This window comes from Amphibalanus amphitrite, unplaced genomic scaffold (assembly GCF_019059575.1).
Source record: "Amphibalanus amphitrite isolate SeventyFive unplaced genomic scaffold, NRLGWU_Aamphi_draft 000488F_arrow, whole genome shotgun sequence".
In the NCBI taxonomy this organism is placed as follows: Eukaryota; Metazoa; Arthropoda; class Thecostraca; order Balanomorpha; family Balanidae; genus Amphibalanus; species Amphibalanus amphitrite.
The window spans coordinates 368479-390508 of record NW_024881982.1 but is presented as its reverse complement, the minus strand read 5'-3'; the positions used below and the strand labels follow the sequence as shown (position 1 = coordinate 390508).

Here is a 22030-nt window from a genome sequence, read left to right as displayed (position 1 = left end):
TTGTTTACAATGGGGCCTGGAAAATGTCGGTCATGTGAATCCAATTAGCCCTCATATAATGCGGGGGCCTCGTGTCTCAGATGACGGGCTGGCCAGCAGTGCGGATTACAGGATTGTTTTGCACGATACTGTGGGCCGTTTTGCCTGTTTCTGTCGGCTCCGCCTGTGACGGTCAAAGCCCTTTCCAAGTTCCTACTCCCAGGGGCGGAGGCACTAAAAATGGCTGCGGGAGCACCGTGGCGATGTCCCTAATGTGTGGTCAGCACTAATATTGGCATTTCACCACAAATCAGTTTTCCTACACCACCCGACGTGATGTAGTCAGTTGATCCCCCTCCTCGACCGCATTCTCTCGTCTCGGAGCTAACAGCCAATGGGCTATGAGAGAGGACGCCACTGATCACCAACCAGGCTCTGACAGCCGGTACGTTTCAGTGGCCGCCACAGACCCGCTGCCCGCCCCATAGTTGTTGGAACGGGGAGGGGGTACCGGCGCCCCCCCCCCCCCCCCGTGTGTAGGTGTATGGGCGCCACTGGGAGCCGTGTCCGTTACGACCCCGTCCCGCACCGCTCCCCCGCTGGTCCCGGTACCCAGCCCCGCCCTCCGGTAGGGCCTCTGTCACTCTCCATCTGACACGCCGCAGCATTCGTCGTAGCACATGTATTGTTCTTTTGCACTGATAATATACAACACAGACAGAGAAGGTCAGCCGAGGTACGAACACGATTGTAAGAGGTCGAGCAGATTCAGACTTCAGCAGAGCGTTAGTATTATGGAGCGATGGATGGAAACTGGGGGTCAGCCGGGCGCCGTCCCTGAAGGGACATGGCGTGTCGGCCGCAATCTACATCCCCTGAAAAATATATCTGCATGGGATACTTGAATCGCGGGCGTATATAAAACCTCGTAACCTCGAGCTATCTAAGGCGGACGGATTCTGAACCTACATTCATCCGTGATAAAAACGTCACCGCGCTAAAAGGACGCGTGTTACGCAAAAACCGCTGAGGACAGAATCAATAATCAATATCATGGAAAGAGAGGCGCGTGTCCATGCAGCGACATAATGCGGTGGAGGCGCCGGTCAGCTGAACGGAACTCGATAATCAGGTGAACTCTGTTGTCCGAGGGCGGCACCGTTTACAGATCGCTGCCGACGTGTCACCGAGTCGCGAACAGCGCGGCCGCTGCGCCGGCGTGGTCAAACGCAGCGCCAGCGCAATGAATGAATGGACGATTAACATGGGGATGCACGCTCTATCACTACTGTCGTCGCACCCGTCACCGGTGCCATAAATCGCTCTAAAATACTCGTCGACACTAGTCAAACACTATCAAGCACAGAACTTGCAGTTGTGCAATATCAGGTCATATTGCAGTTGTGCAATATGACCTGATCAGCTACAGGATGCACTGGCACTCGTCGGTACCCGCGCGGCCGACCAACACGCGCGGAGAGTCGGCCCAGTCGCTCAGACGGCCCCCCCTCCGCCCCCCTCCGCCCCACGGAGCAGCGCCGGGGCGAGACGATACACTCGATTACGTGTAAAAGGATCACAGCTCGTCGTACTGGGCTGAGCGTGATGGGACCGCGCCGTCCGCGCGGTTCGGCTGCTCACGGGACGACGAGGGACTGAGAGCAACGCTGAGCAACGCCGAGCAGAACTGAGCCGATTGCGCAGTGTCGGCCCGGACGGAATAAAACGCGACGCTCTTCTGCCGCACGGAGTACACTAGGGCGCCCTAAGGCCCGGACAAAGCACAATGGGGCGCAGTGTCGTCCCGGACCGAGAACAATGGGGCGCAGTGTCGTCCCGGACCGAGAACAATGGGGCGCAGTGTCGTCCCGGACCGAGTACAATGGGGCGCCCTGCGATCCGGACGGAATTAACCGCGTGGCTCGGACGGAGTGGGACGAAGTCTGGAGCGTCGTGTTCACGACGTCAGGTTGGCGGCCGCCCGCCGGTCGCGCAGCCCGGGGTCCCAGCTGAGGCGGCCGCCCACCCGCCGGTCGCGGGCCCGGGGTCCCAGCTGGGGCGGCCGGTCGCGCAGTCCGGGGTCCCAGCTGGGCGGCCGCGCGCGCCGCCCGCTCCGGCCGCGGTGGCCGCCGGCGGCGCTCACTTTTCCGGCACGAAGCTGGGGTTCTCGGCGCCCGACCGGTCCTTCATGGAGCCGTTGGTGGGCATCTGGATCTTGGACCGCTCCGAGGCGGGGCACCACTCGTCCGTCGGGCGCAGCAGGTCCATCCAGGACTGTGAAGGGGGGGAGGGGGCGTCAGTAAACCGGGCCATATACGGGACTGGGGGGGCGTCAGTCAGCAGGTCCATCTAGGGCTGGGGATGGGGGGGGGGGCAGTCAGCAGGTCCACGGTTCCCCAACCCGCCGGCGTTAGACTTCCAGTGGAAGGGTATGCCTCACAGAGAGCCCGGGGCCTGCGGGGCTTCAGTTATACCACAGCGGCGTGAGGGAGGACGGGGTGGGAGCACGAACCGTATGTACCACCGCGACGCTGCTGCGCCAGCCGGCTACTTACGTATCCCTCTCCGCTCCGGACCTTCTTGTGGTAGACGTAGATGCCGACGCCGATCACGATGACAATGGGAGTGGCGGCCATGAGCCAGCCGAGCAGGTTCACCCAGGGCGGGAACTCGATCTTGGAGGGCCCCGAGCCGTACGAGGCCGGCTCGTACTGCACGAACGTCATGATCGTGATGAGCTGCGGGCAGACGGACGGGGGTCAGCGCGGGCGGACGGACGGACGGACGCGGCGGGAGGTCAGCGGGGGCGGGCGGGCAGACGGTCAGCGCGGACAGACGGACGGGCGGTCAGGGCGGGCGGTCAGGGCGGGCGGACGGGCGGTCAGCGCGGGTGGACGGACGGACGGACGGACGGACGGACGGGCGGGCGGGCGGACGGGAGGTCAGCGCGGGCGGGCGGGCAGACGGTCAGCGCGGGTGGACGGGCGGACGGTCAGCGCGAGTGGACGGGCGGACGGACGCGGCGGGAGGTCAGCGCGGGCGGGCGGACGGCGGGCGGACGGACGGGCGGTCAGCGCGGGCGGGCGGGCAGACGGTCAGCGCGGAGCTCACCTAACCAAAGTCAGCGTGAGGGCCATAGCGATATGCCTCCTTAACCCATGACGCTCCGAAGACCCTAACTATATACGACCTTGCGAACGACAGTTGGTACATGGCCTAAAAGCCGAGTTTGAAGACTATGCGAAAATGGCCCCGTCTGGAGGACATCTTATGATCGGGCCACGGTTGAGGCATTCTTTGTTTCGAGTAGCGGTGCTCACTGTTCAGTGCTCACGTTTCATATGAATAATACGAGTACTCACGAAGAGAACCAGCGGTGTCACGAACTTCCACATGACGAACCAGTAGTAGTAGAGGAACCTGGGGATCGGGATCTCCATCTCGGTCTGCATCTTCTCGAGCAGGTCTTCGGCGCCGTACAGCCAGGCCACGAGCACGACCTCGATCAGCGCCAGCAGCAGCAGCGACCACGAGCTGGCGTACCAGTCGATCAGCGTGAACATCAGGATGCCGCCGTTGGCAGTCATGCTGGAACAGAGGGGGCGCGGAGCCGGCGGTCAGCGATTGTGGGAGCCGACACTGGACAGGCCGCGACCGGGCGCTCACCACAGACCATAAAACCGTCCATGTCGGTCACCACCGACCTCCATGTCGCTCCGTGCAGCCCTGCCGGTCGCTCACCTGAGGCCGAGGATGAAGCCGATGACGGAGGTGCCCATCACCACGGCGGCTTTCCTGCTGCGCAGCTGCGGCCACTCGTCAAACAGCGCCGTCGTCAGCGTCTCCGTCATGGTGAACTGCGCGCCGACAGACGGGGGGGAGGGGCGTCACTCACTGCGCGCCGACAGACGGGGGGGGGGGCGTCACTCACTGCGCCGACAGACGGGGAGGGGGCGTCACTGCGCCGACAGACGGTGGGGGTGGGGCACTCACTGCGCCGACAGACGGGGGGCGTCACTGCGCCGACAGACGGGGGCGTCACTGCGCCGACAGACGGGGGGCACTCACTGCGCCGACAGACGGGGAGGGGGCGTCACTCACTGCGCCCACAGACGGGGAGGGGGGCGTCACTCACTACGCCGACAGACGGGGGGCGTCACTCACTGCGCCGACAGACGGGGGGGCGTCACTGCACCGACAGACGGGGGGGCGTCACTCACTGCGCCGACAGACGGGGGGCGTCACTCACTGCGCCGACAGACGGGGAGCGTCACTCACTGCGCCGACAGACGGGGGGCGTCACTCACTGCGCCTACAGACGGGGGTGTCACTCACTGCGCCGACAGACGGGGAGGGGGGCGTCACTCACTGCGCCGACAGACGGGGGGGGGCGTCACTGCACCGACAGACGGGGGGGGGCGTCACTCACTGCGCCGACAGACGGGGGGCGTCACTCACTGCGCCGACAGACGGGAAGGGGGGCACTGCGCCCACAGACGGGGGGCGTCACTGCGCCGACAGACGGGGGGGGGGCGTCACTCACTGCGCCGACAGACGGGGAGGGGGCGTCACTGCGCCGACAGATGGGGGGGGGCACTCACTGCGCCATCAGGGACTCGTCCGCGGTCGCCGAGCACAGCTCAGCGGGTTCGCACGCCGCGCTAGCTCATTGCCACTGTCCACCAGTGTGTGTAGTAGTTACATTGATGGTACACTGTAGGCACGGATGTGGCCGCGCGGACACTCACCTGCGAGTCCAGGCCCAGTGTGTGTAGTAGTTACATTGATGGTACACTGTAGGCACGGATGTGGCCGCGCGGACACTCACCTGCGAGTCCAGGCCCAGTGTGATCAGCATGGCGAAGAAGAGGATGGCCCAGAGCGGCGAGATGGGCATATGTACCACCGCCTCCGGGTAGGCGATAAAGGCCAGGCCCTGGCCGGAGGCGATCACGTCCTTCACCTCCTTACCTGCAGAGCCGGTCACAACGGGAAAAACGTCACAAGACTGAGCGCAATACATTTCTTTTTCAAGTTGAGGATGTAAATAGGCTAATACGACATGCTAATTATCCTATGATATGCTAATTATCCAACAAAAACTTTTCCGACACGCGGTACAGCATGAAAATGTGTTCGAAGTTGCGACGTTGGTCGTCTAATAAATAAATATGGTCATTTCAAAATGACTCCCAAATTATCTAAACAATTCCAGTATGTTGCCAGCCGTCCCTGGCCCCTGGCCACTCACCGAGCTGTTTGGCCATGAATCCGAGGATGGAGAAGACGACGAATCCGGCGAACACAGAGGTGGTACAGTTGGTGAAGGCTACCACGATGGCGTCCCTGGAACAGAACGGCGCAGGGATCGTGAGTGACGGACCCAGAGACAGACACCAGAGACGGACCAACAGACATCAGGGACGGACCCAGAGACAGACACCAGAGACGGACCCAGAGACGGACCCAGAGACGGACCCAGAGACGGACCCAGAGACAGACACACAGACAGACACCAGAGACGGACCAACAGACATCAGGGACGGACCCAGAGACAGACACCAGAGACGGACCCAGAGACGGACCCAGAGACGGACCCAGAGACAGACCCAGAGACGGACCCAGAGACGGACCCAGAGACGGACCCAGAGACAGACCCAGAGACAGACCCAGAGACGGACCCACAACCATCAGGGACGGACCCAGAGACAGACACCAGAGACGGAGCTAGAGACACCAGAGTCAGGTCCAAACACAGACACCAGACGGGCCCACAGCCACCAGAGATGGGCCCAAAGACACCTGAGGCAAACACTGGAGACGGACCCACAGACACCAGAGACGGACCGCGGCAGCACCACCATCTCATGGTCTCACGGTCGGCCGTTACCTCATACAGTTGTTTTTGAAGCGGTTGTAACTGGCCAGTGTGATCAGGCCGCCGAAGCTGGGCCCGAGCGAGTAGAAGATCTGCGTGGCGGCGTCGGCCCACACGCCGGCGTCCCCCAGCCGAGTCACATTCGGCGTGATGTAAAACTTGACTCCGTCCAGGGCGCCGTCCAGCGTGGCCCCTGCGGCAGCGCGCGAGCGCACACGGGTCAACGCCAGGGGGCGGGGTGGCCATCACCCGACAGGGGCCATCGTCAATGAGTCAGCACCCGGAGCGTCGGCTCCCCGCTCCGGGACAGGCCCCGGCTGCAGTTCCCCGCTCACCTCGGATCAGCAGGATGAAGAGCACGAAGTAGGGGAACAGTGCGGTGAAGTAGACCACCTTGCCGGAGCTCTGGACGCCCTTGATGAGGCACAGGCCCACTATCAGCCAGGCGGCCAGCAGGCACAGCGCCAGGTCCCACTTGAGACCGCCGAAGTCGGACCAGTCGTGGTCCCCCAGGCCCAACATGTAGTTCCTGCCCAATGGCAACATGAGATCAGACGAGAGCGAGGCTCCTCCTATTCTTTGTGAGATGGTACACCTACACTCCCTCCCATGCCATGCACCGTGCATATAGCGTAGCCGCATCGCACCAGTACCTACCTACTGTACCGCCGCACTTTAACAGCACGTGTTATTTTGTCCCGACAATCCCACGGTCGCCGACGACGGCCAGTTACATACACGCAGGTCGCAGTACCAACATTCATGACCGACACAATGTCTGAACTGAATGAAAACGGCGGACGCAATGCGTGCATGGATCAGATATTGTCGCTATGCAATGCAGTCGGGTATCGGGTATGCAATCGGATATGGTCTCCATCCAAGATGTCCGGGACGGTCTACTCACGTGTAGTAGTCCTCGCTGGCGCTGATGCGGTTGCCGATGTCGTCATAGCTCTTGATGATGCTGCTGTTGGTGCTGTTCATGCAGTGAGTCTCGTTGATGAGCGTGAACTTAAAGTTTTCGCAGTAGTCGCTGATTGGGTAGCAGGTTTTGTTCCAGAACATCTCGGTGTTGCCGCTGACGTTGAGGCAGTGCTGCTCCTCAGCCACCGTGAAGCAGTTCTGGGTGTTGTACCTGAGCGACGGAGAGAGAGTGGCGGCTGAGCGACGGAGATAGAGAGAGAGAGAGAGTGACGGCTGAGCTCAGACCAGATCAGCGCTGAGTACCCCTACCTCTTACCAGGCTAATGGGTCAGAGCTCAGCGAGGTCGGTGGTTGTCAGCGGAGGTCATTAGAAGTCGGCGGAGGACAGTGGGTGTAGCAGAGAACAGAATAGCTCAGCGCAGGCAGCAGAAGTCAGCCGTGCAGGCACCATTGGTCAGAGAGCAGGAAGTGTCGGTTGAGGTCAGATGAAATCATTAATAGGTCATTGGTGATCAGCTGAGGTCAATAAACGTCAGCTGAGGTCAATTCAGGAATGTCTGACTTCTGAGCTGCCACCATGGCAGGCAGTGCCTACCGTTTTAGGGGATTCTGTTAAATTCGTCCCCATTCGGTAGTGAAACATTATGTTCGAAACAAATCTAAGTGGGGCCGATGTCCCATTGAATCTCTCTGGGCCTGTGGCTGGGACCGGCACCCCCCCCCCCCCCCCCAAACGCCCGACTCACTAGCTGGAGCCCGTGAACTAGCCCCGGGGGAACTCACTCGCTGGAGCAGGTGGACCAGCCGAGCTGCGAGGTAAACGAGGCAGCCGTGTAGAAGATGGTCCACGCGATGATGAGGTTGTAGTAGCACACGACCAGGAACGAGATCACCAGCATACCGTAGCCGAGACCTGCCGGTGGGCAGAGGGGCTGAACGACGGCGGCACACGGCGCGTACATGAGTCACCGGAACAAGGCAACGATCAGTAGCGCATACACAGACACCGGCGAATGGCCTGGTGAACAATGTCCCCGAACGAGACGGGCCTTTGTGTTATAGTGGCGATACGTTGATGTACGGTGTTGTGGAGGGAAGGGCTCACGAATGGGTAGCGGTTTGTGAATCAATGGCCAACCAACATGTCCTCTCGCCATCCTACTACCAGGCCGGAGCGATAACACCGGAGCAGTAGCGGACCACAGCCGGTCGGGTCAAAGTGATTTAGCCACTAGCCGACAGTCTCAGTCGACCGCTCCGATTCACTTGGCGGAGCGTACGCGACGCCAAACCACACAGAGTCTTCTCAAAGCCAGCCTGATAATCTACAAGTATTTCGCTTCTCTATTAAAACGGCGTCCAGCACTGTTAAGATTTGTCATTCATTCATACTCGTTGTCCTTGCGCCATGCACTGCTGGTTACTCGGGGAGCGCAGCACTCGGCGTCCTGCAGTCACAGCTCGCGGCCCCGTCCGTGCTTCAGCTGGGTAAGACCGGAAAACCGGGCTGTGAGGCTCCAGGGCCTCCAGCGGCCCAGAACACCGGCCGGCGCCGGCGTCTGTCCGAGGCCCGGGCGGCCTGCGGCGCGCAGCAATTAGGTCCCCGGCTGAGGGCGAGGGGTGACCCTGGGACCGGCGGCAGTGACGCTCGAGCTGCGCCGGCTCCTGGGTTACGCCGGCTCGACAAGGGCATGTGGCGACCGCCAGCCCTCGTCACGGCGCAATGGTTGTTGCAGAACAGACGTTCCAGAGCTCGGGGTTAGTCGAACTAACTTCCGGCATTTACCTACGTAGGTAAGCACGGGTTTGCTTACGTGCCCACCAGCTTTTCTATTAGCGTTGACAGTGGAACGACAAATTATGAAATGTATGCATCATGAAATGTTCCATTCATTCACTCATTCATTCATTCATTCATTCATTCATTCATTCGTTCGTTCATTCATTCATCAACTCATTCATTCATTCGTTCATTCATTCATCAACTCATTCATTCATTCAATCTTTCATTAGTCACTCACTCACTCACTCACTCACTCACTCACTCACTCACTCACTCACTCACTCACTCACTCACTCACTCACTCACTCACCATTCAGACACAAGCACACGCACCGGCACGGCCCTGGTTTAGGGCCGGAGGCGGCGTTTTATGAGCTGCTGCGGCGGCGGCGGCGGCGCGCCGCACGGAGAGCGGCAGAGGGAGCCGACTGATCCGCCTCTGCCGCACAGAGAGCGGCAGAGGGAGCCGACTGAGCCGCCTCTCTCCAGCCGTACCCGGCTCACGGCAGCGGGGAGCGCTCACCAGCCGGCGAGGCGCCGAGACCACAGCCCAGGCGGCCCGGCTCACCGGAGACCGCAGCGCCGCATGGAAAGATAGCACGACACTCGGCCTGAACCGAGACGCGGGATCCGAAATCGCTAATACGGCGTGTGCTGATGCGTTCGTTCCGGTGGTATACGGGCTCTGGAGCGAATGACACACGATCGGTTTTTACAAGACCTCGTCTCGGTCGCTGTTGTCATTGCTGCTCTGTGTGGTTTGAATATACGGCACGGCTACGGCTGCCGTTCGCCGTCCTGTCCCGAGTTCCGGTCACGGCGTTTTACATACCACAGCGAGCGAGCAGTGATTGTCAGTGGCGCTGGTGCTGCCGCCTCACGTGTGTTGGCTTGGTGCAGCCCGTTGCTGCAACGGTGCACCAGACAGCACGCCGCGGCCCTTTTGCAACGCCACCAGACAACGTCCCGGCTGTGCTGCTCGGATCCAGCTCCGCGGGCGTGATGGGGGCATATATTATATACAGCAGACCACATACGGGGCACGGGCTCACCTGAGAACAGCGGCGCCAGCTTCTGGAACAGCTTGTTGGGCCCGAGGCTGGCATACTGGCCGATGGTGAGCTCCAGGCAGAACAGCGGCAGGCCAGCCAGCAGCAGCATCAGCACGTACGGGATCAGAAACGCGCCTGCAGCAGACAGAGCATGGTTAGACGGCTGACGGCTGACGGTTAGACGGTCAAACGGCTGGGGACAGACAGGGCTCCTGGTCAGACGGCTGGTCAGAGCATGATTAGATGGCCCGGTCAGCTACCGACGGCTGATTATGACGGCTGGTCAGACAGAACGACTGATTGAGTTAATCCTATGGTCATTATCTATAACTCCGTGGTGATGCTTCAGCATCACCCACGGAGAGAGAGAGAGAGAGAGAGAGAGAGAGAGAGAGAGAGAGAGAGAGAGAGAGAGAGAGAGAGAAAGAAAGAGAGAGAGAGAGAGAGAGAGAGAGAGAGAGAGAGAGAGAGAGAGAGAGAGAGAGAGAGAGAGAGAGAGAGAGAGAGAGAGAGAGAGAGAAAGAGAGATCAACTCTGGACAAACGCTGACCGCAGAGTGACTCCTGCTCGCGGGTGGGACGATATTCATTATTCACGGGGGAAGTATCGGTAGACACGTCAGATACGTTGGCATTCCTCCGAAACTGTCGGCGCCTCTGCCGGGCCGGGGACCGCTGGGAATTCCCCGGCGTCGTACCTATCGTCCCTCTCCCCTCCCCTGCCCTCTGCCGACGGTGAGTCATCTGCCCTGGGCGGGTGGCGGACCGATCAGACGCTGTGTTTGGGAGCGGCGTCCACGCACGCTGCGGACCGGAGGGCGGGCCCCTGCAGGAGGCCGCTGGGATCCGAGCCCGGTGCAGCGTCGCCCGCGGACCATGGTATTGGGTCAGTGGCGCCGGTGTGTGTGTGTGTGTCAGACGCCTACAGCGGCCGTGCAACAGATCCGTGCATCGCTGCCTCTAATTTAGTCCCAAGCCGATGCACCGACTTGTCCCAATCATTCCAAAACGTGCTCGCTAACCATCAACCTTTGCCACAGCCCACGGGGAGGACATCACTCTAACTGTTGACGCTCGGTTCGCAAGGAAAATGCAATAGGTTTGACTCGAAGAGAGGTTGTGACGTCTCAACTTAAATTCGTTTTAATTACACTTTCCTTAAAGAAGACTGGAAAAGCTACGGCTCGCTTAGATGATTACGACTTTTGCTACTTCGAAACCTCTTCGTTGGTGAGAGGTACATGGATAAATTTAGCCGTACCTATAGTGCAAGTTGCATGTCCTCAGCATGATATTCAAAATCGACGACCCTTCGAGTTCGCATTGCTAAAAACCAGGCACCTAAAAAGTAGGTAAGTCGTTGAAAGGATCTCTCGTCATATGCTAGACTGTCTTAATTTGTTAAGTCCTATGAAAGTCTAGTGACTGACATTTGGGCCTAGATAATATGTCTGCTCGATAAGGAACTTCAAACTGCAGTCTGCACCACTAACAACGACTCAGTTGGATATAGGCACTTCATCCCAGATCCATTGAGCCAGTCCCTCAGCACCGGGAGTCCAACGGTCTACTAATCGAGCCAAGAGACCGCGGACTGGCGCTCTATACCAAGGGTCGCTGAGGCGCTCGCTCACCTCCGCCGTTCTTGTAGCAGAGGTAGGGGAAGCGCCAGACGTTTCCCAGGCCGACCGCGTAGCCGATGCAGCTGAGCATGAAGTCGCACTGGGAGCCCCACTCGCCGCGCTCGTGGTGCTCGGCCACCGGCGCCTCCACGGCCGCGCCATTGCTCTTCTCCTTATCGGCCGTCTGTCGGTATACGTAACAAAGGTCAGAGCGGGTCACACGGGGTCATCCTCGGCCGTCTGTCGGTACGTAACAAAGGCCACAGCGGGTCACACGGGGTCATTGTAGGCCGTCTTTTGGTACGTAACAAAGTTCAGAGCGGGTCAAAACTGGTAATACTGCAGGTCATTGTCGACCTCTGTTGGTAGATAACAAAGGTCAACAAAGAGTCAGATATAGGGGCACTGCCGGGTACCGAAATAAATAAACCCATAAATGCAAAGTCACATGTACCTAGCCAGCTATACCACGTAAGGTCATTTGGGCTTAGGCGGAGGTCTATTCAAAGGAACTGTGCAATGCGCATTACCCAAGCAATATGCACTTTCAGGCGCCACCAGATTGCGGGGGACGCTCTCTGTTGGGGTGCGTGTTTGTGACTGCGTGTTCGGGTGCAGGTAAACGTTTACGTCTCAATCATCCGGGCAGCGCTGAACTGACCATACAGCAGCGGCTGAACTGAACTATACAGCAGCGGCTGAACTGCGCTGACGCTGTACGTGGCCATCTTTCGAGTGCGGATGTCGTTGTGCGCAGCCCTCACCGCCGCGCATATCTCGAGAGAGAGCAGTGGAAGCTGTTCAGACCGGTAGGACCGGCCGGCTGGCGACTCCGTGAGCGGCCATTAATGCGGCGGCACCCTCCCGCCACGTACGCGCTACGGCCGCCGCACCGGCTGGATCCCAATTCCAAACCGGCGGGGTGGCGAGCGCCGGCTACGGTACTCGTGTCCGAGCATCAGACTATATCACGCGCATGGTTGTAGAACAACGCAGCTGCACTCTTACAAAGCTAGTAAGATACCTACGCTTAGTTACGCCGCCTCACGTCTGCACACCTACTAGCGAGCGCTCAGAAGCACGGGCCATGGTTTATTTAGGGTGGAGGTTTTTTATGGCTGCGAGTGGCTCCGTCTCGCCCCGTACTTTTCCGTCGTCACCGCGGCGCGTGCACGTGCCGGGGAGTTCACGGCCACCGACTCCCACCTCAACAGCAGCCCCAGATGTCGGCGCACGGGCGGCGGCAGCGGCAGCGGCAGCCGAGCCTGCACTGCCGGCGGCGGCGCGGCGAAAGGGCTGCGGCATACCGAGCGCATCCCACTCGGATCCAGTGCGTCCGCCGACATTCCCTGTCCTCGCGTCTAGTAAACCATCCCCTCTTTCTTAAAAATGTGAACGGCGCCGACTAAATCAATTTCATTATGATCAATCAACGTTACAATCTTCCTGATAAATACCTATACTGTGCATGTGGTATATCACTTCGCCAGCCGCGGTACTCACCGTCTGCCTGCCGCACCAGACATACAACGTTCGGCGGACTGTTCAAACGTGGCTAGAGTTTGGACATAAGGTTATAATGCATTGCCTATGTATATATTGTGGATCCTAGGCTCCCGTCTATGTACAGCATGTTAGCCGCGTGGGCCCACGTGGTTGCGGTGAATGTCCAATTGCTCACGTACCTATATGTGTACTTGTAGGTATGCCTGAATTAGCCCGCGGTAGTTGAAAATGATTGAAGTAGTATCCACATACCTACCGCCTATGTTGTCGACTAAAAGGGACGAAGGCGCTGTAGACAGGTGGGCTCGACGATACGTATATGTTCTTTCAGGAAAAAGGCAATGAAACATGCACGATGAGCTAATCTGGTAAAAAGGCTTAGCTGATTCAACAGAGACATGCCGAGCTCACATATTGTCCCGATTTTTTTAACGATAAAATAGGCCGTTGCATGTATGCAGGTGCCCCTACAATATATGCCTCTGGGTTCTTTCACTGGCATCTCTGCTGGGATTTTCCTGACAATGATTCATTCGTTGAGGCACGTGCCACCGCTGATTTCCAGGAGTTCTCCGACCCGTACTTATTACATATACCTACAGAACCGGTGGCTTCAAATTCCACATGTAACTGCCGTAGCTCACCACTTTCTCGTCGGTGCCGTATCCCGGACAGTCGGCGCCGTATCCCGGACAGTCGGTGCCGTATAGCTCACCAATTTCTCGACGGTGCCGTATCCCGGACAGACTGTGCCGTATCCCAAACCGGCCAACTGTCGGGCCGCCAGTGGACCCACCATAGCCCGGGTCGGGGACGCAGCTATATCTGTGACGGCTCGGGATCCACCGAGTCGGCTGTGACAGTGGCTCGGGATCCACTGAGTCGGCTGTGACCGCGGCTTGGGATCCACTGAGTCGGCTGTGACAGTGACTCGGGATCCACAGAGCGGCTGTGACCGCGGGCCGCGCTCGGCCGTGATTTGGGCTGTGACCGGCCGCGGGCGACTGACTGCAGCCGCGCGCAGCCCGCCCGGTGTCGGCTGACACAGCTGCGTGTCACACAGACGACACACGTGTTCCGCGGCGCCTCTGACCGTGCTCACCTCCGCTCACAGGGCGACGGGCGTGTAACCGACCGGCGGACAGCTGCGGCGCGGGGTCATGGCCCGCACAGGTGGCAGCGGCAAACCGCAATGGGTGCCCGCCACCTGTACTGTGCTGTGATTGTTACATAAATTGGATAATAATGGCTACCACCGACCACGTAGGAACCATGGAGCAGACCTACACGCATTGGTTATGTTTAGTGCTGTTTAATCCCAATGAGGGTTTATTTCTAGGTAGCCTGGCGGTGAAACCGGTCGATTTGGTGGACTCGACTCCGCTCCCCTTCTGCGTCCCACGCAGTCTCACAAACTCTGAGGGACGCAACATGATAATCAATAATCACCCTGAATCGATCCGTTGGGTTCTATACGCATCTCTAGGCATGGATGACTTGGTTTCAAGAGACAGTTACTAACGTCTCGGGTCCTTTACCAGCGTGGTGTAGGACACATTAATGTAACACGCGTGAGCTGTAATGTATGCGATCCTCTGTACCCATCTCGAGGACATTTCTGCACGTTAGCGCAGTGCAGTCGACAGACATCAAAATTCACCGTCCCAATCCAGGCCGAGGTCGAAGAAAAGACTGCATAATGCCTGATCGGGCGCCGGCGCCACGGCCGCGTATCTGTGCACAGGTATGCGGCCGTGCACAGGTGGGTCAAGTGCTCTGTGCCAGGGCCTCGCTCTGTGCCAGGACCTTGCTCCATGTGCCAGGACATTGCTCCGTGCCAGGACCTCGCTCCGTGCCAGGTCCTCGCTCTGTGCTAGCACCTTGCTTCATAGGCGAACGGTAACGACAGCTGTACGTGATCACCGTAACTATTCGTACAGAGCAGACTTGTTCAGCTGGCAATGCCCGCGACGGAAACAGTTTCACATCATTAGTTCACTCATTATCAAATTGCAATACTGATGCATTCATTTTTAATTTGAGTTGAAGGTTCAGCGACATGCCGGTAATTCGTGTGGCCCTTTGAAATGTTGAGCATACCCTACCGTTGCCCTACCGAATAAATTACTTATCACGCAGGAAACACACGCTGGGGCGTGATAAGCTGGACCCTAAAAGAAGCCACTTTGGGCGTGACCCGTATGCGTCGCACACATACCTACATTGGGCGAACGAGTGATCATGGGAGCACTCGACAGAATTGTCTTTATCTTTTGTCACTCTCAATGTCACCGCTAAACAAGGCTAGCTCTGTCATCGTTTCAGAGATGCGCCATGACATCGTTCCGCACTTTCAGTGTGCCAACAACACAGGGATGAGATCATATAGGAAGAGCACTAGAATAGCGATGGGCCGCAGAACATGGGCAGGGCAGCAGTGGACATTGGATTAAGGCCAGAGAACATGGGCAAAGGGCAGGGCAGCAGTTATGTTCAGTGGGTCGGAGAACAGGGAACAAGGGAAGTGGACAGTGGACAGTGGCTGGGAACAGAAAGTGGGCACTGGACAGTGGCCGGGAACGGACAGTGGCGGGGAACGGACAGTGGCGGGGAGCGGGGAACGGGGAAAGGATAGTGGCGGGGAACGGGGAACGGACAGTGGACAGTGGCGGGGAACGGGGAACGGACAGGGCAGGACAGCGGCCGTTGACAGGTGGATTAAATTGACTGAGGGCCTGGATAACCTGCAGTGCAGTTATGGCTGATGAACGGGACGCTCTGCGGCCCGGTGGCTGAGCTCGGAACGGACCGCGGACCCGCGGTGTGTGACGTGTACCGCTGGATGAGGATGACAACCGGTTACCGCTGGGTGACGACCGGGCACCGCTGCCGCCGGCCGGGTCTATTTATAGAACGGCGCATTGCACCACGCAGGACTGGCCATCAGGGCCGGAGCTGCGCAGACGGTCTCCGAATCACTCAGTCCTTCAGACGTTTCACCCCGGGACGGGAGGTGGGCCAAGGTCCGCGTGGCCCTGGGGACCGTGTAGGACCGGCGCGGGGAGTGGGTACCGGGTGTTGGCAGTCACGCCGTCTCTCCGTACTCACAGGACGGCCGAGGGGTGGCGACTGCATACCAATGGCGAGAGGCGAGTTCAGTGGAACAGCGCCGGGGTGACGCCAGCCTCTCCTGTCCTCACACCCCTCCCTTCCACCTCACGCCCATCCAAACACTTCAAACCACATTACGGCAGACCGGGTGAAAGGCTTGCAGCGGACTGCGAGCCGACAGTCACAACCCGACCAGACCCGAGGTCAGTTTTACCAACAGAAAATATCGCCTTCTGCCGGTGTTGTTACTTCAAGTTACATCCGAATTCCGCCATCCACTCGAATAAATAGCTAGGTACTAATATGAAAAATTCACTTATCAGTTATCAGGCGGCCCAACTGATTTTACTGAACTGAACCCAACAACTGACAACGGCCGCCAATTTTTTGTTGGTAAAATTGGACTCTGAACCGACCGCGCCAATCAGAAGCTAACTGTGCACCGTCACCCACCATATGGTCAGCGGCCGGTTGGAGCGCGTCTGCTCCGGCCGGCCGGCGGCTTTTTAGAGAGTAGTCGGGCCGGCGCCGGAGGATCCGGCTCCTGACCTCGTCTCTGGCACAATGCCACCGCCGCGCCACTGCCAGCGGCGGCCGTGTGCGCCGTCACGTCTCGTCGCTGGCCGTGTGAGCAGCCCGGCTGCCGGCAGTCGCCGCCGCTGCGCACCACTCCGCAGCCCGGCCCGGCCCGGCCCGGCGCGGCGGAGCCCACCCGCCACATATCCGCGCGCACCGGACTGAGCAGCAGTCTGAGCCGCGGGTGAGCAGCTGTGAGAGCCGCGGGTGAGCGGGTTGAGTCGCGGGTGAGCAGTTTCAGCAGCCAGTGAGCGGGCGCCCCCTACTGCCCCCTCTCCTCCCTGGATGACGGCTGCACGGTCTGTACGGCCCTCCAGCAAAAGAGTGGTTGGTTAGCCTATGTGCTTTTGGTGTAATAACTTCGAATGACAGAGACACTCCTGTAAAATGACTCAATAGAAATGAGAAAAGGGTTCGTGCACAGTGACCACACACTTCGGCAATGGTTATCAACAGCCATTAGACGTATTCGTCAATGCAGATCGCTTATTTTGATGTTGGCAACCAACCACTTAATACCTGGAGGGCGGTACATACTCTGTACTGCACAATGCACAGCGGAGGGACAGATGGAGCGAGATAGGCCGCGCACCACCGAGGCCGTTCTGATCAAACGAACACAGATCGGACAATACGGCCCCTCAAATATGGTAAGCGATATATACCAGCACATTTTCGTCTGATGCAAGGGATTCGACAGAGTATTACCAAATTCAGGTCACTTTTCCTTAGGAGGAAGCTTGGCAGAAAGTTGAGTGTGCAATGTAGCTAGCTGGTAACAACGTAGTATTTACTAGGGTTACCCGCGTGCTCCGCAACGCGAAGAAGGGTTATTTTTGACCCGTGGGTATTGGGTTGGTCTGTGTCGATTTGGTTGGCATCCATTTCGTTCGATTGCTTTTCGGCGGCCAAGCATTTTGTAATAAAACAAAAAAGAAGTTCGCAAAAAGATACATCGCATCGAGGTGCCCGTGTCGTATTATCATGCGTTCTACTTAAGAATTATTCGGAAACTGGCGTGAAGTCTTTTGAGGACCATCGATGAATTTCGGTAAAAATGACTATGTAGTGATTTGAAACATTTGCATTTTTTAGAATATTGTTGCTTGTCATGCAAAAATGTTGGGTGTATCTTGGACAAAATTGAATGCTCTTTCAAACAGTACCAGTTTCAATTGCGAAACATATCAGGTTATGCAGCAAAACCCGTGTAATTAAGAAAACGGCACATCATCGACAAAAACCATTTTCTCCAGCCATTTATACCACCTTGTCGTCGATCAATTAGCTATTCACAATTTTCCCATGAGAGGCGGTACATTTCTCTTGTCAACAGGCGTTGTTTCAACTCGCTCCGTTTAACGGTCACCTAAAAATAAAATCAATTCCAAAATCCGTCCAAAACGTCAATTTTCCACATAAAAGTGCCCTCCTCCATAGGCGTAGGAACAGGGGGGCCGGGGGGGCCATGGCCCCCCCACTTTTTAGCCATTTTTTAAAGTAAAATATTTATTTTTTTATTTAAATACAAAACTAAGAGCAGGAAATGATTCAGCAAGGTGAGATGAGCACAAAACTGCAAAGAATTTCTTCATAGGGGTATTGGGGCTCCCACAAAGTGACATTGAAGTTTCGCTGGCCCCCCCACTTTTCGTGAGGTTCCTACGCCCATGCCCTCCTCGGTGCACGTGGCGCGTGCCATCCTCTGCATCGTACACCATTTGATAGCCCGTTCAATTATCTACACGATGCTGTTTTTCCCGTGCCGGTCGGACCCCTGGTCACCAAGATATTGCACGGGGACCGGACCCGTGTCGGCCAAAATTTGCCGTTTTCGCCCGATTTCGCACGCCGATTTATACATGTAAAGTCTATGACGCGAATTTGCACTTTTTGGGCACGCGCCACGCGCTCCCTATCAATCCGATCGAGCTGAGACCCCTCAAAGGCACGTCGCGCATCCTTGATCTATAAGTTGTGCAAATTTCACCGCGCTAGGTGCAACGGTCTGGCCTGTAGTCCACGCAAAGCACCACCAAGTCGGGACCTCGGTAACGGACAGACGCACCCTCCTCAAATAGTAATATAGATTGTATTGCTGAAGATTTTGTGAAAGTAAAAAACTACCGTGTAACTCTTTGGTTCCCTGCTTTGAGAGTACCTAACTACCATACGCTTGGCCAGGACACCTGTCCCACTGTCCCTATTACCTGTCTTCTGTACCCCTGTACCCACTCCCTCACTCCCTCCTCCCCCTCTCTCTCGCTCTCTCTCTCCTTCCTTTCTCTCGCTTTCTCTTTTCTCCTTCTAGGACTACAGTCGACCCGGCAACAAGCCACGAGAAACCAATCGGACTCTTCTTGCGAACAGCGGTGCATAATGATGAGCAAAATGTGTAACCGCATTTCAACAAAACCTTACGCTAAAACCTTCTGCCTACCATAATATCCTAAAACAAAAACATATAAACAGAATGGATTGATCGAAGAAGAACTCCGAATGCACAGCCTAGGCCCCAGATATCAAATGTTTGTCTCTCGTGCTTGAATGTCAAGCTTGAGCCATTAGCTTCAAGACCTCCCTCGCCCTCCGTCCCCTGGTGTTATTGTTGCAGTCTCCAACCGAAGTCTTCCGGCGACTGCTGGTGCTACCGCCCCAGCGCCCGACGCAGTCTCCCAGCACCGCCCTAGCTCGGCCTCCTCTCCGGCATGCTGATAGGAACACGTGACCTAGGGCACAGCCGCCTTGCCAACTGCCGGTTGAACACGTCATGACCCGATGCACAGCCCCTGGCCGGTGAGGACAGCCCTCCGGTTCGACTGGTGAGTACACCGCTCCGGCCGGAAGCGCAGCGCGCGGTGATTCACTACACGACGTCCCCAGATACATCACAGGCGGAAAACTACCGCCACCGCGCCCACTCCCCCATCGGAACAGAGCCTCAGAGCCCGCCCGGGGCGCCCGGGGCGCCAGCCCGTCCGTTTAACCGGCTCCACTTATTTGGGTCCCGACTGCACAGTCCCAACCGGTCCGGCCTGAGCTAACGGTCGTCGGGCATTAAAAGTTTCTCGAAACCCAATTAAGTCTAATCGTGCGCTGGGCATGAAATGTCACCAAACTACGTGTTGGTGCACAAGCAAGGACTGTTTCCGAGTTAAATGTTTTCGTCGTGCGGGAGCAGTTCCCCAGCGGATGCGTGCTCGGTAACTATACGTTCCGGCGCCGCGCCTGCACCAAGCAGCAATAACAAAGGCTTCAGAGCCGGGATTCGTGGAATCCGACTGAGCCGGGGCTGTCATATCTGCGGCGGAACCAGTTCTGGGAACAGCGCGGCTCAGACGCCCCCGCCATCGTTTGCGGGATTTTGCATTGCAAGGCAGCCATATTGTCCTTCCAAAGCCGCTGACGTCACTGTCCGTGCTATTTTCAGCTTGTATATAGCTATACAATAGCCAGTCAGCGCACCTTTGTGCAACGAAATGTGTGAATAACAACGAACCGTTGGTATGCCAAGAGCGAATAGTAATTTTTCTTGCGCTCCAGCCCAGAGAGGCCATGTTTTAGCTCTGCGCTGGCTCTCGCACATTTTGTATTCCCCAAAGATGTACTGCACATAGCCAGGCCACCCCGCCCGGCCCCCGGTGGGGTGATGGAAGCGGACGTGCCTCGTACCCCTCCCACGTGACCCCGCCGCGCCGGCGGGCGTATTGTCTGTGCCGAGGTCACGTGATAGTTGTCCCCGGGCCCCGGCCTGGCCGACCAGCCACGCCAGCCAGCGCGGCTCCGCAGTGTCAGCACTCGGTGCAGGTGTGGCCAGTTTGTGTACAGCCTAACACTTATCGCGGGTATGGAAATAATTTTAAATGTACCTATCCATTGTACCATTCAATTCAACATGTATAGGCTCATCAAATAGAAATAAATGCCGGCACTTGACAGCATTGATCTATGCATTGATTCTTGGGAAAAAGGTCCAGTGAATTTAATTCAATATTGATCGAGACAATCAGGCATGAACGTCGATAAAAACAGTAGCATCAGTTCTCACCATGAAATGTCTCGCTTGTTTGAGCTGCACAATAATAGATCGGGTTGAGTAACACCAAAAGCAGTTTCTCTGGAGAAGTGAGTGGGTACCTATTCAGCCAAACATTGGCCTTTCCACATGCCTACAGAGGTCGACGTTAAGGTGCTAAAACCGAGCCATCCACTGCACAAGCCCAGGCTGTCCCATCTTCTAAGCCCTGTGTAAGTTTTCACAATATCTTTGGTTGGTTTTGCGGTGTTGCGTTGGTTTTGAAACGGTCTGGGGTCACTTAAAGCTAATCGTGTAGTCATCGAGACAGTGATCAGATATCAATATAGGCATCTGAAAAGGCAATAAAGCCAGCATATCAGTACCTACATACGAAAATTACTAACAAAACTGCCTCAACCCGCCTAATTTGTGCATGCCTAAATATAGCCATTCCTTTCAGCCTTTGCAAGACTTGGAGCTTGGAACTAGACGTGCTTCAGGGTAGAGTCACAATGACAATGATGAAAGTATAGGTAGGTCTATCTACTTATAAGAATTTTTAAACGACTGCAAAGGGTTAGCACCCGAGAACCAGAGGTACGAACTAGAATTGTGTCTCATTTGGTGGGCCACGCTCATATCTTCAATGAGCAGTAATCGCCACGCACTTTGTATGTGGATCGCTCTTAAATGTAAATACAATACAATACAATATCTACATATGTTGACGGTCTGTGACTTATTATTACGCTATTATGCTCGCATTTAAGTGAGATTTAACAGAAGTATGTTGAAGCTGATCGATTCGAGCACACGCTTCACAATGCTTCCTCCGGCCGTCTCGGTCACATTTTTATCAGCATTGTGCAAGGTCCCGAAGGATGCCTCGAGATGGCCTTGTCCGGTCCGCGGAAGCCATTCTCCGAAGGACCCGTGGGGCTGCAGCTGACGCGGCGGGCGCTGGCCCGCTCCCCCCGCCCTGCTCACCATTGGGCCGCGCTGCGGTGGCTGTCTGTCCTCTGCGGTCCCTCCGCGGCACGTCACTGCTCTGTCGGCGCCGCGCTCGGACCACCCGTCCGCTCAGTCGGACCGCTCGGAGTCGACTGCCGCCGGGACAGGTGCGTCACCAGGCCGGCCGGCCGCGGCAGCAGCGCCGCCGGCGCCGGACAGCCTGACCTTGGAGGCCGGGACGGGATTTTCCAGCGCCTCGCCGGACCGAGCGCCCGGTGCGTGGGGCGCAGAAAAGACGCGCTGCCGTCCGAGCTGACTCATGGACCGCCGCAGAAACCGCACCAGCGCATCGGAAACCGGGATCATATCTCAGCGTAATATTATTGTCACTGGTAAAAGCCGTTTCAATGTAGCGGGAAAATGTAAATTCTGTCCTAACTAAACGTTTATATAATAGGTACATTTCCTTACAACTCATGCATCGTCTTTGCTGTAACGCTCAAATTAGATGGTAGGTAGGGAGCGCATAGGCGGCGGAACGGGGGAGGGGCACCGGGGCACCGTGCCCCCCTTGAATTCTGCAAGGGGGGCACCAATAGCAAGGTGCCCCCCTTAAATTTGATGTATT

At 57.2% G+C, this 22030-nt stretch overlaps 1 protein-coding gene across 1 annotated transcript; it reads right to left on the bottom strand.

Annotated features, from left to right (window-relative positions):
* Nucleotides 1-645: 645 nt before the first annotated feature.
* Nucleotides 646-21574, bottom strand: LOC122392497 (sodium- and chloride-dependent glycine transporter 1-like). Its single transcript, XM_043387411.1, has 13 exons — nt 21439-21574; nt 11253-11424; nt 9620-9754; nt 7568-7697; nt 6765-6995; nt 6193-6386; nt 5870-6050; nt 5231-5325; nt 4808-4950; nt 3721-3836; nt 3342-3567; nt 2535-2717; nt 646-2253 (listed from the first exon to the last, which is right to left on the bottom strand). The coding sequence occupies exons 1-13, from the start codon at nt 21439-21441 to the stop codon at nt 2119-2121; spliced, it is 1944 nt and encodes a 647-aa protein (XP_043243346.1). The 5' UTR covers nt 21442-21574; the 3' UTR covers nt 646-2118.
* Nucleotides 21575-22030: the final 456 nt, after the last annotated feature.

Excerpts from the sequence above, each read along its gene's own strand:
- LOC122392497 (XM_043387411.1), bottom strand. Across the intron at positions 7,698-9,619 it reads GCTGGCGCCGCTGTTCTCAG|GTCTCGGCTACGGTATGCTG; the intron begins GTGAGCCCGTGC and ends GCCCACCGGCAG. Across the intron at positions 4,951-5,230 it reads ATTCATGGCCAAACAGCTCG|GTAAGGAGGTGAAGGACGTG; the intron begins GTGAGTGGCCAG and ends CCGGCTCTGCAG.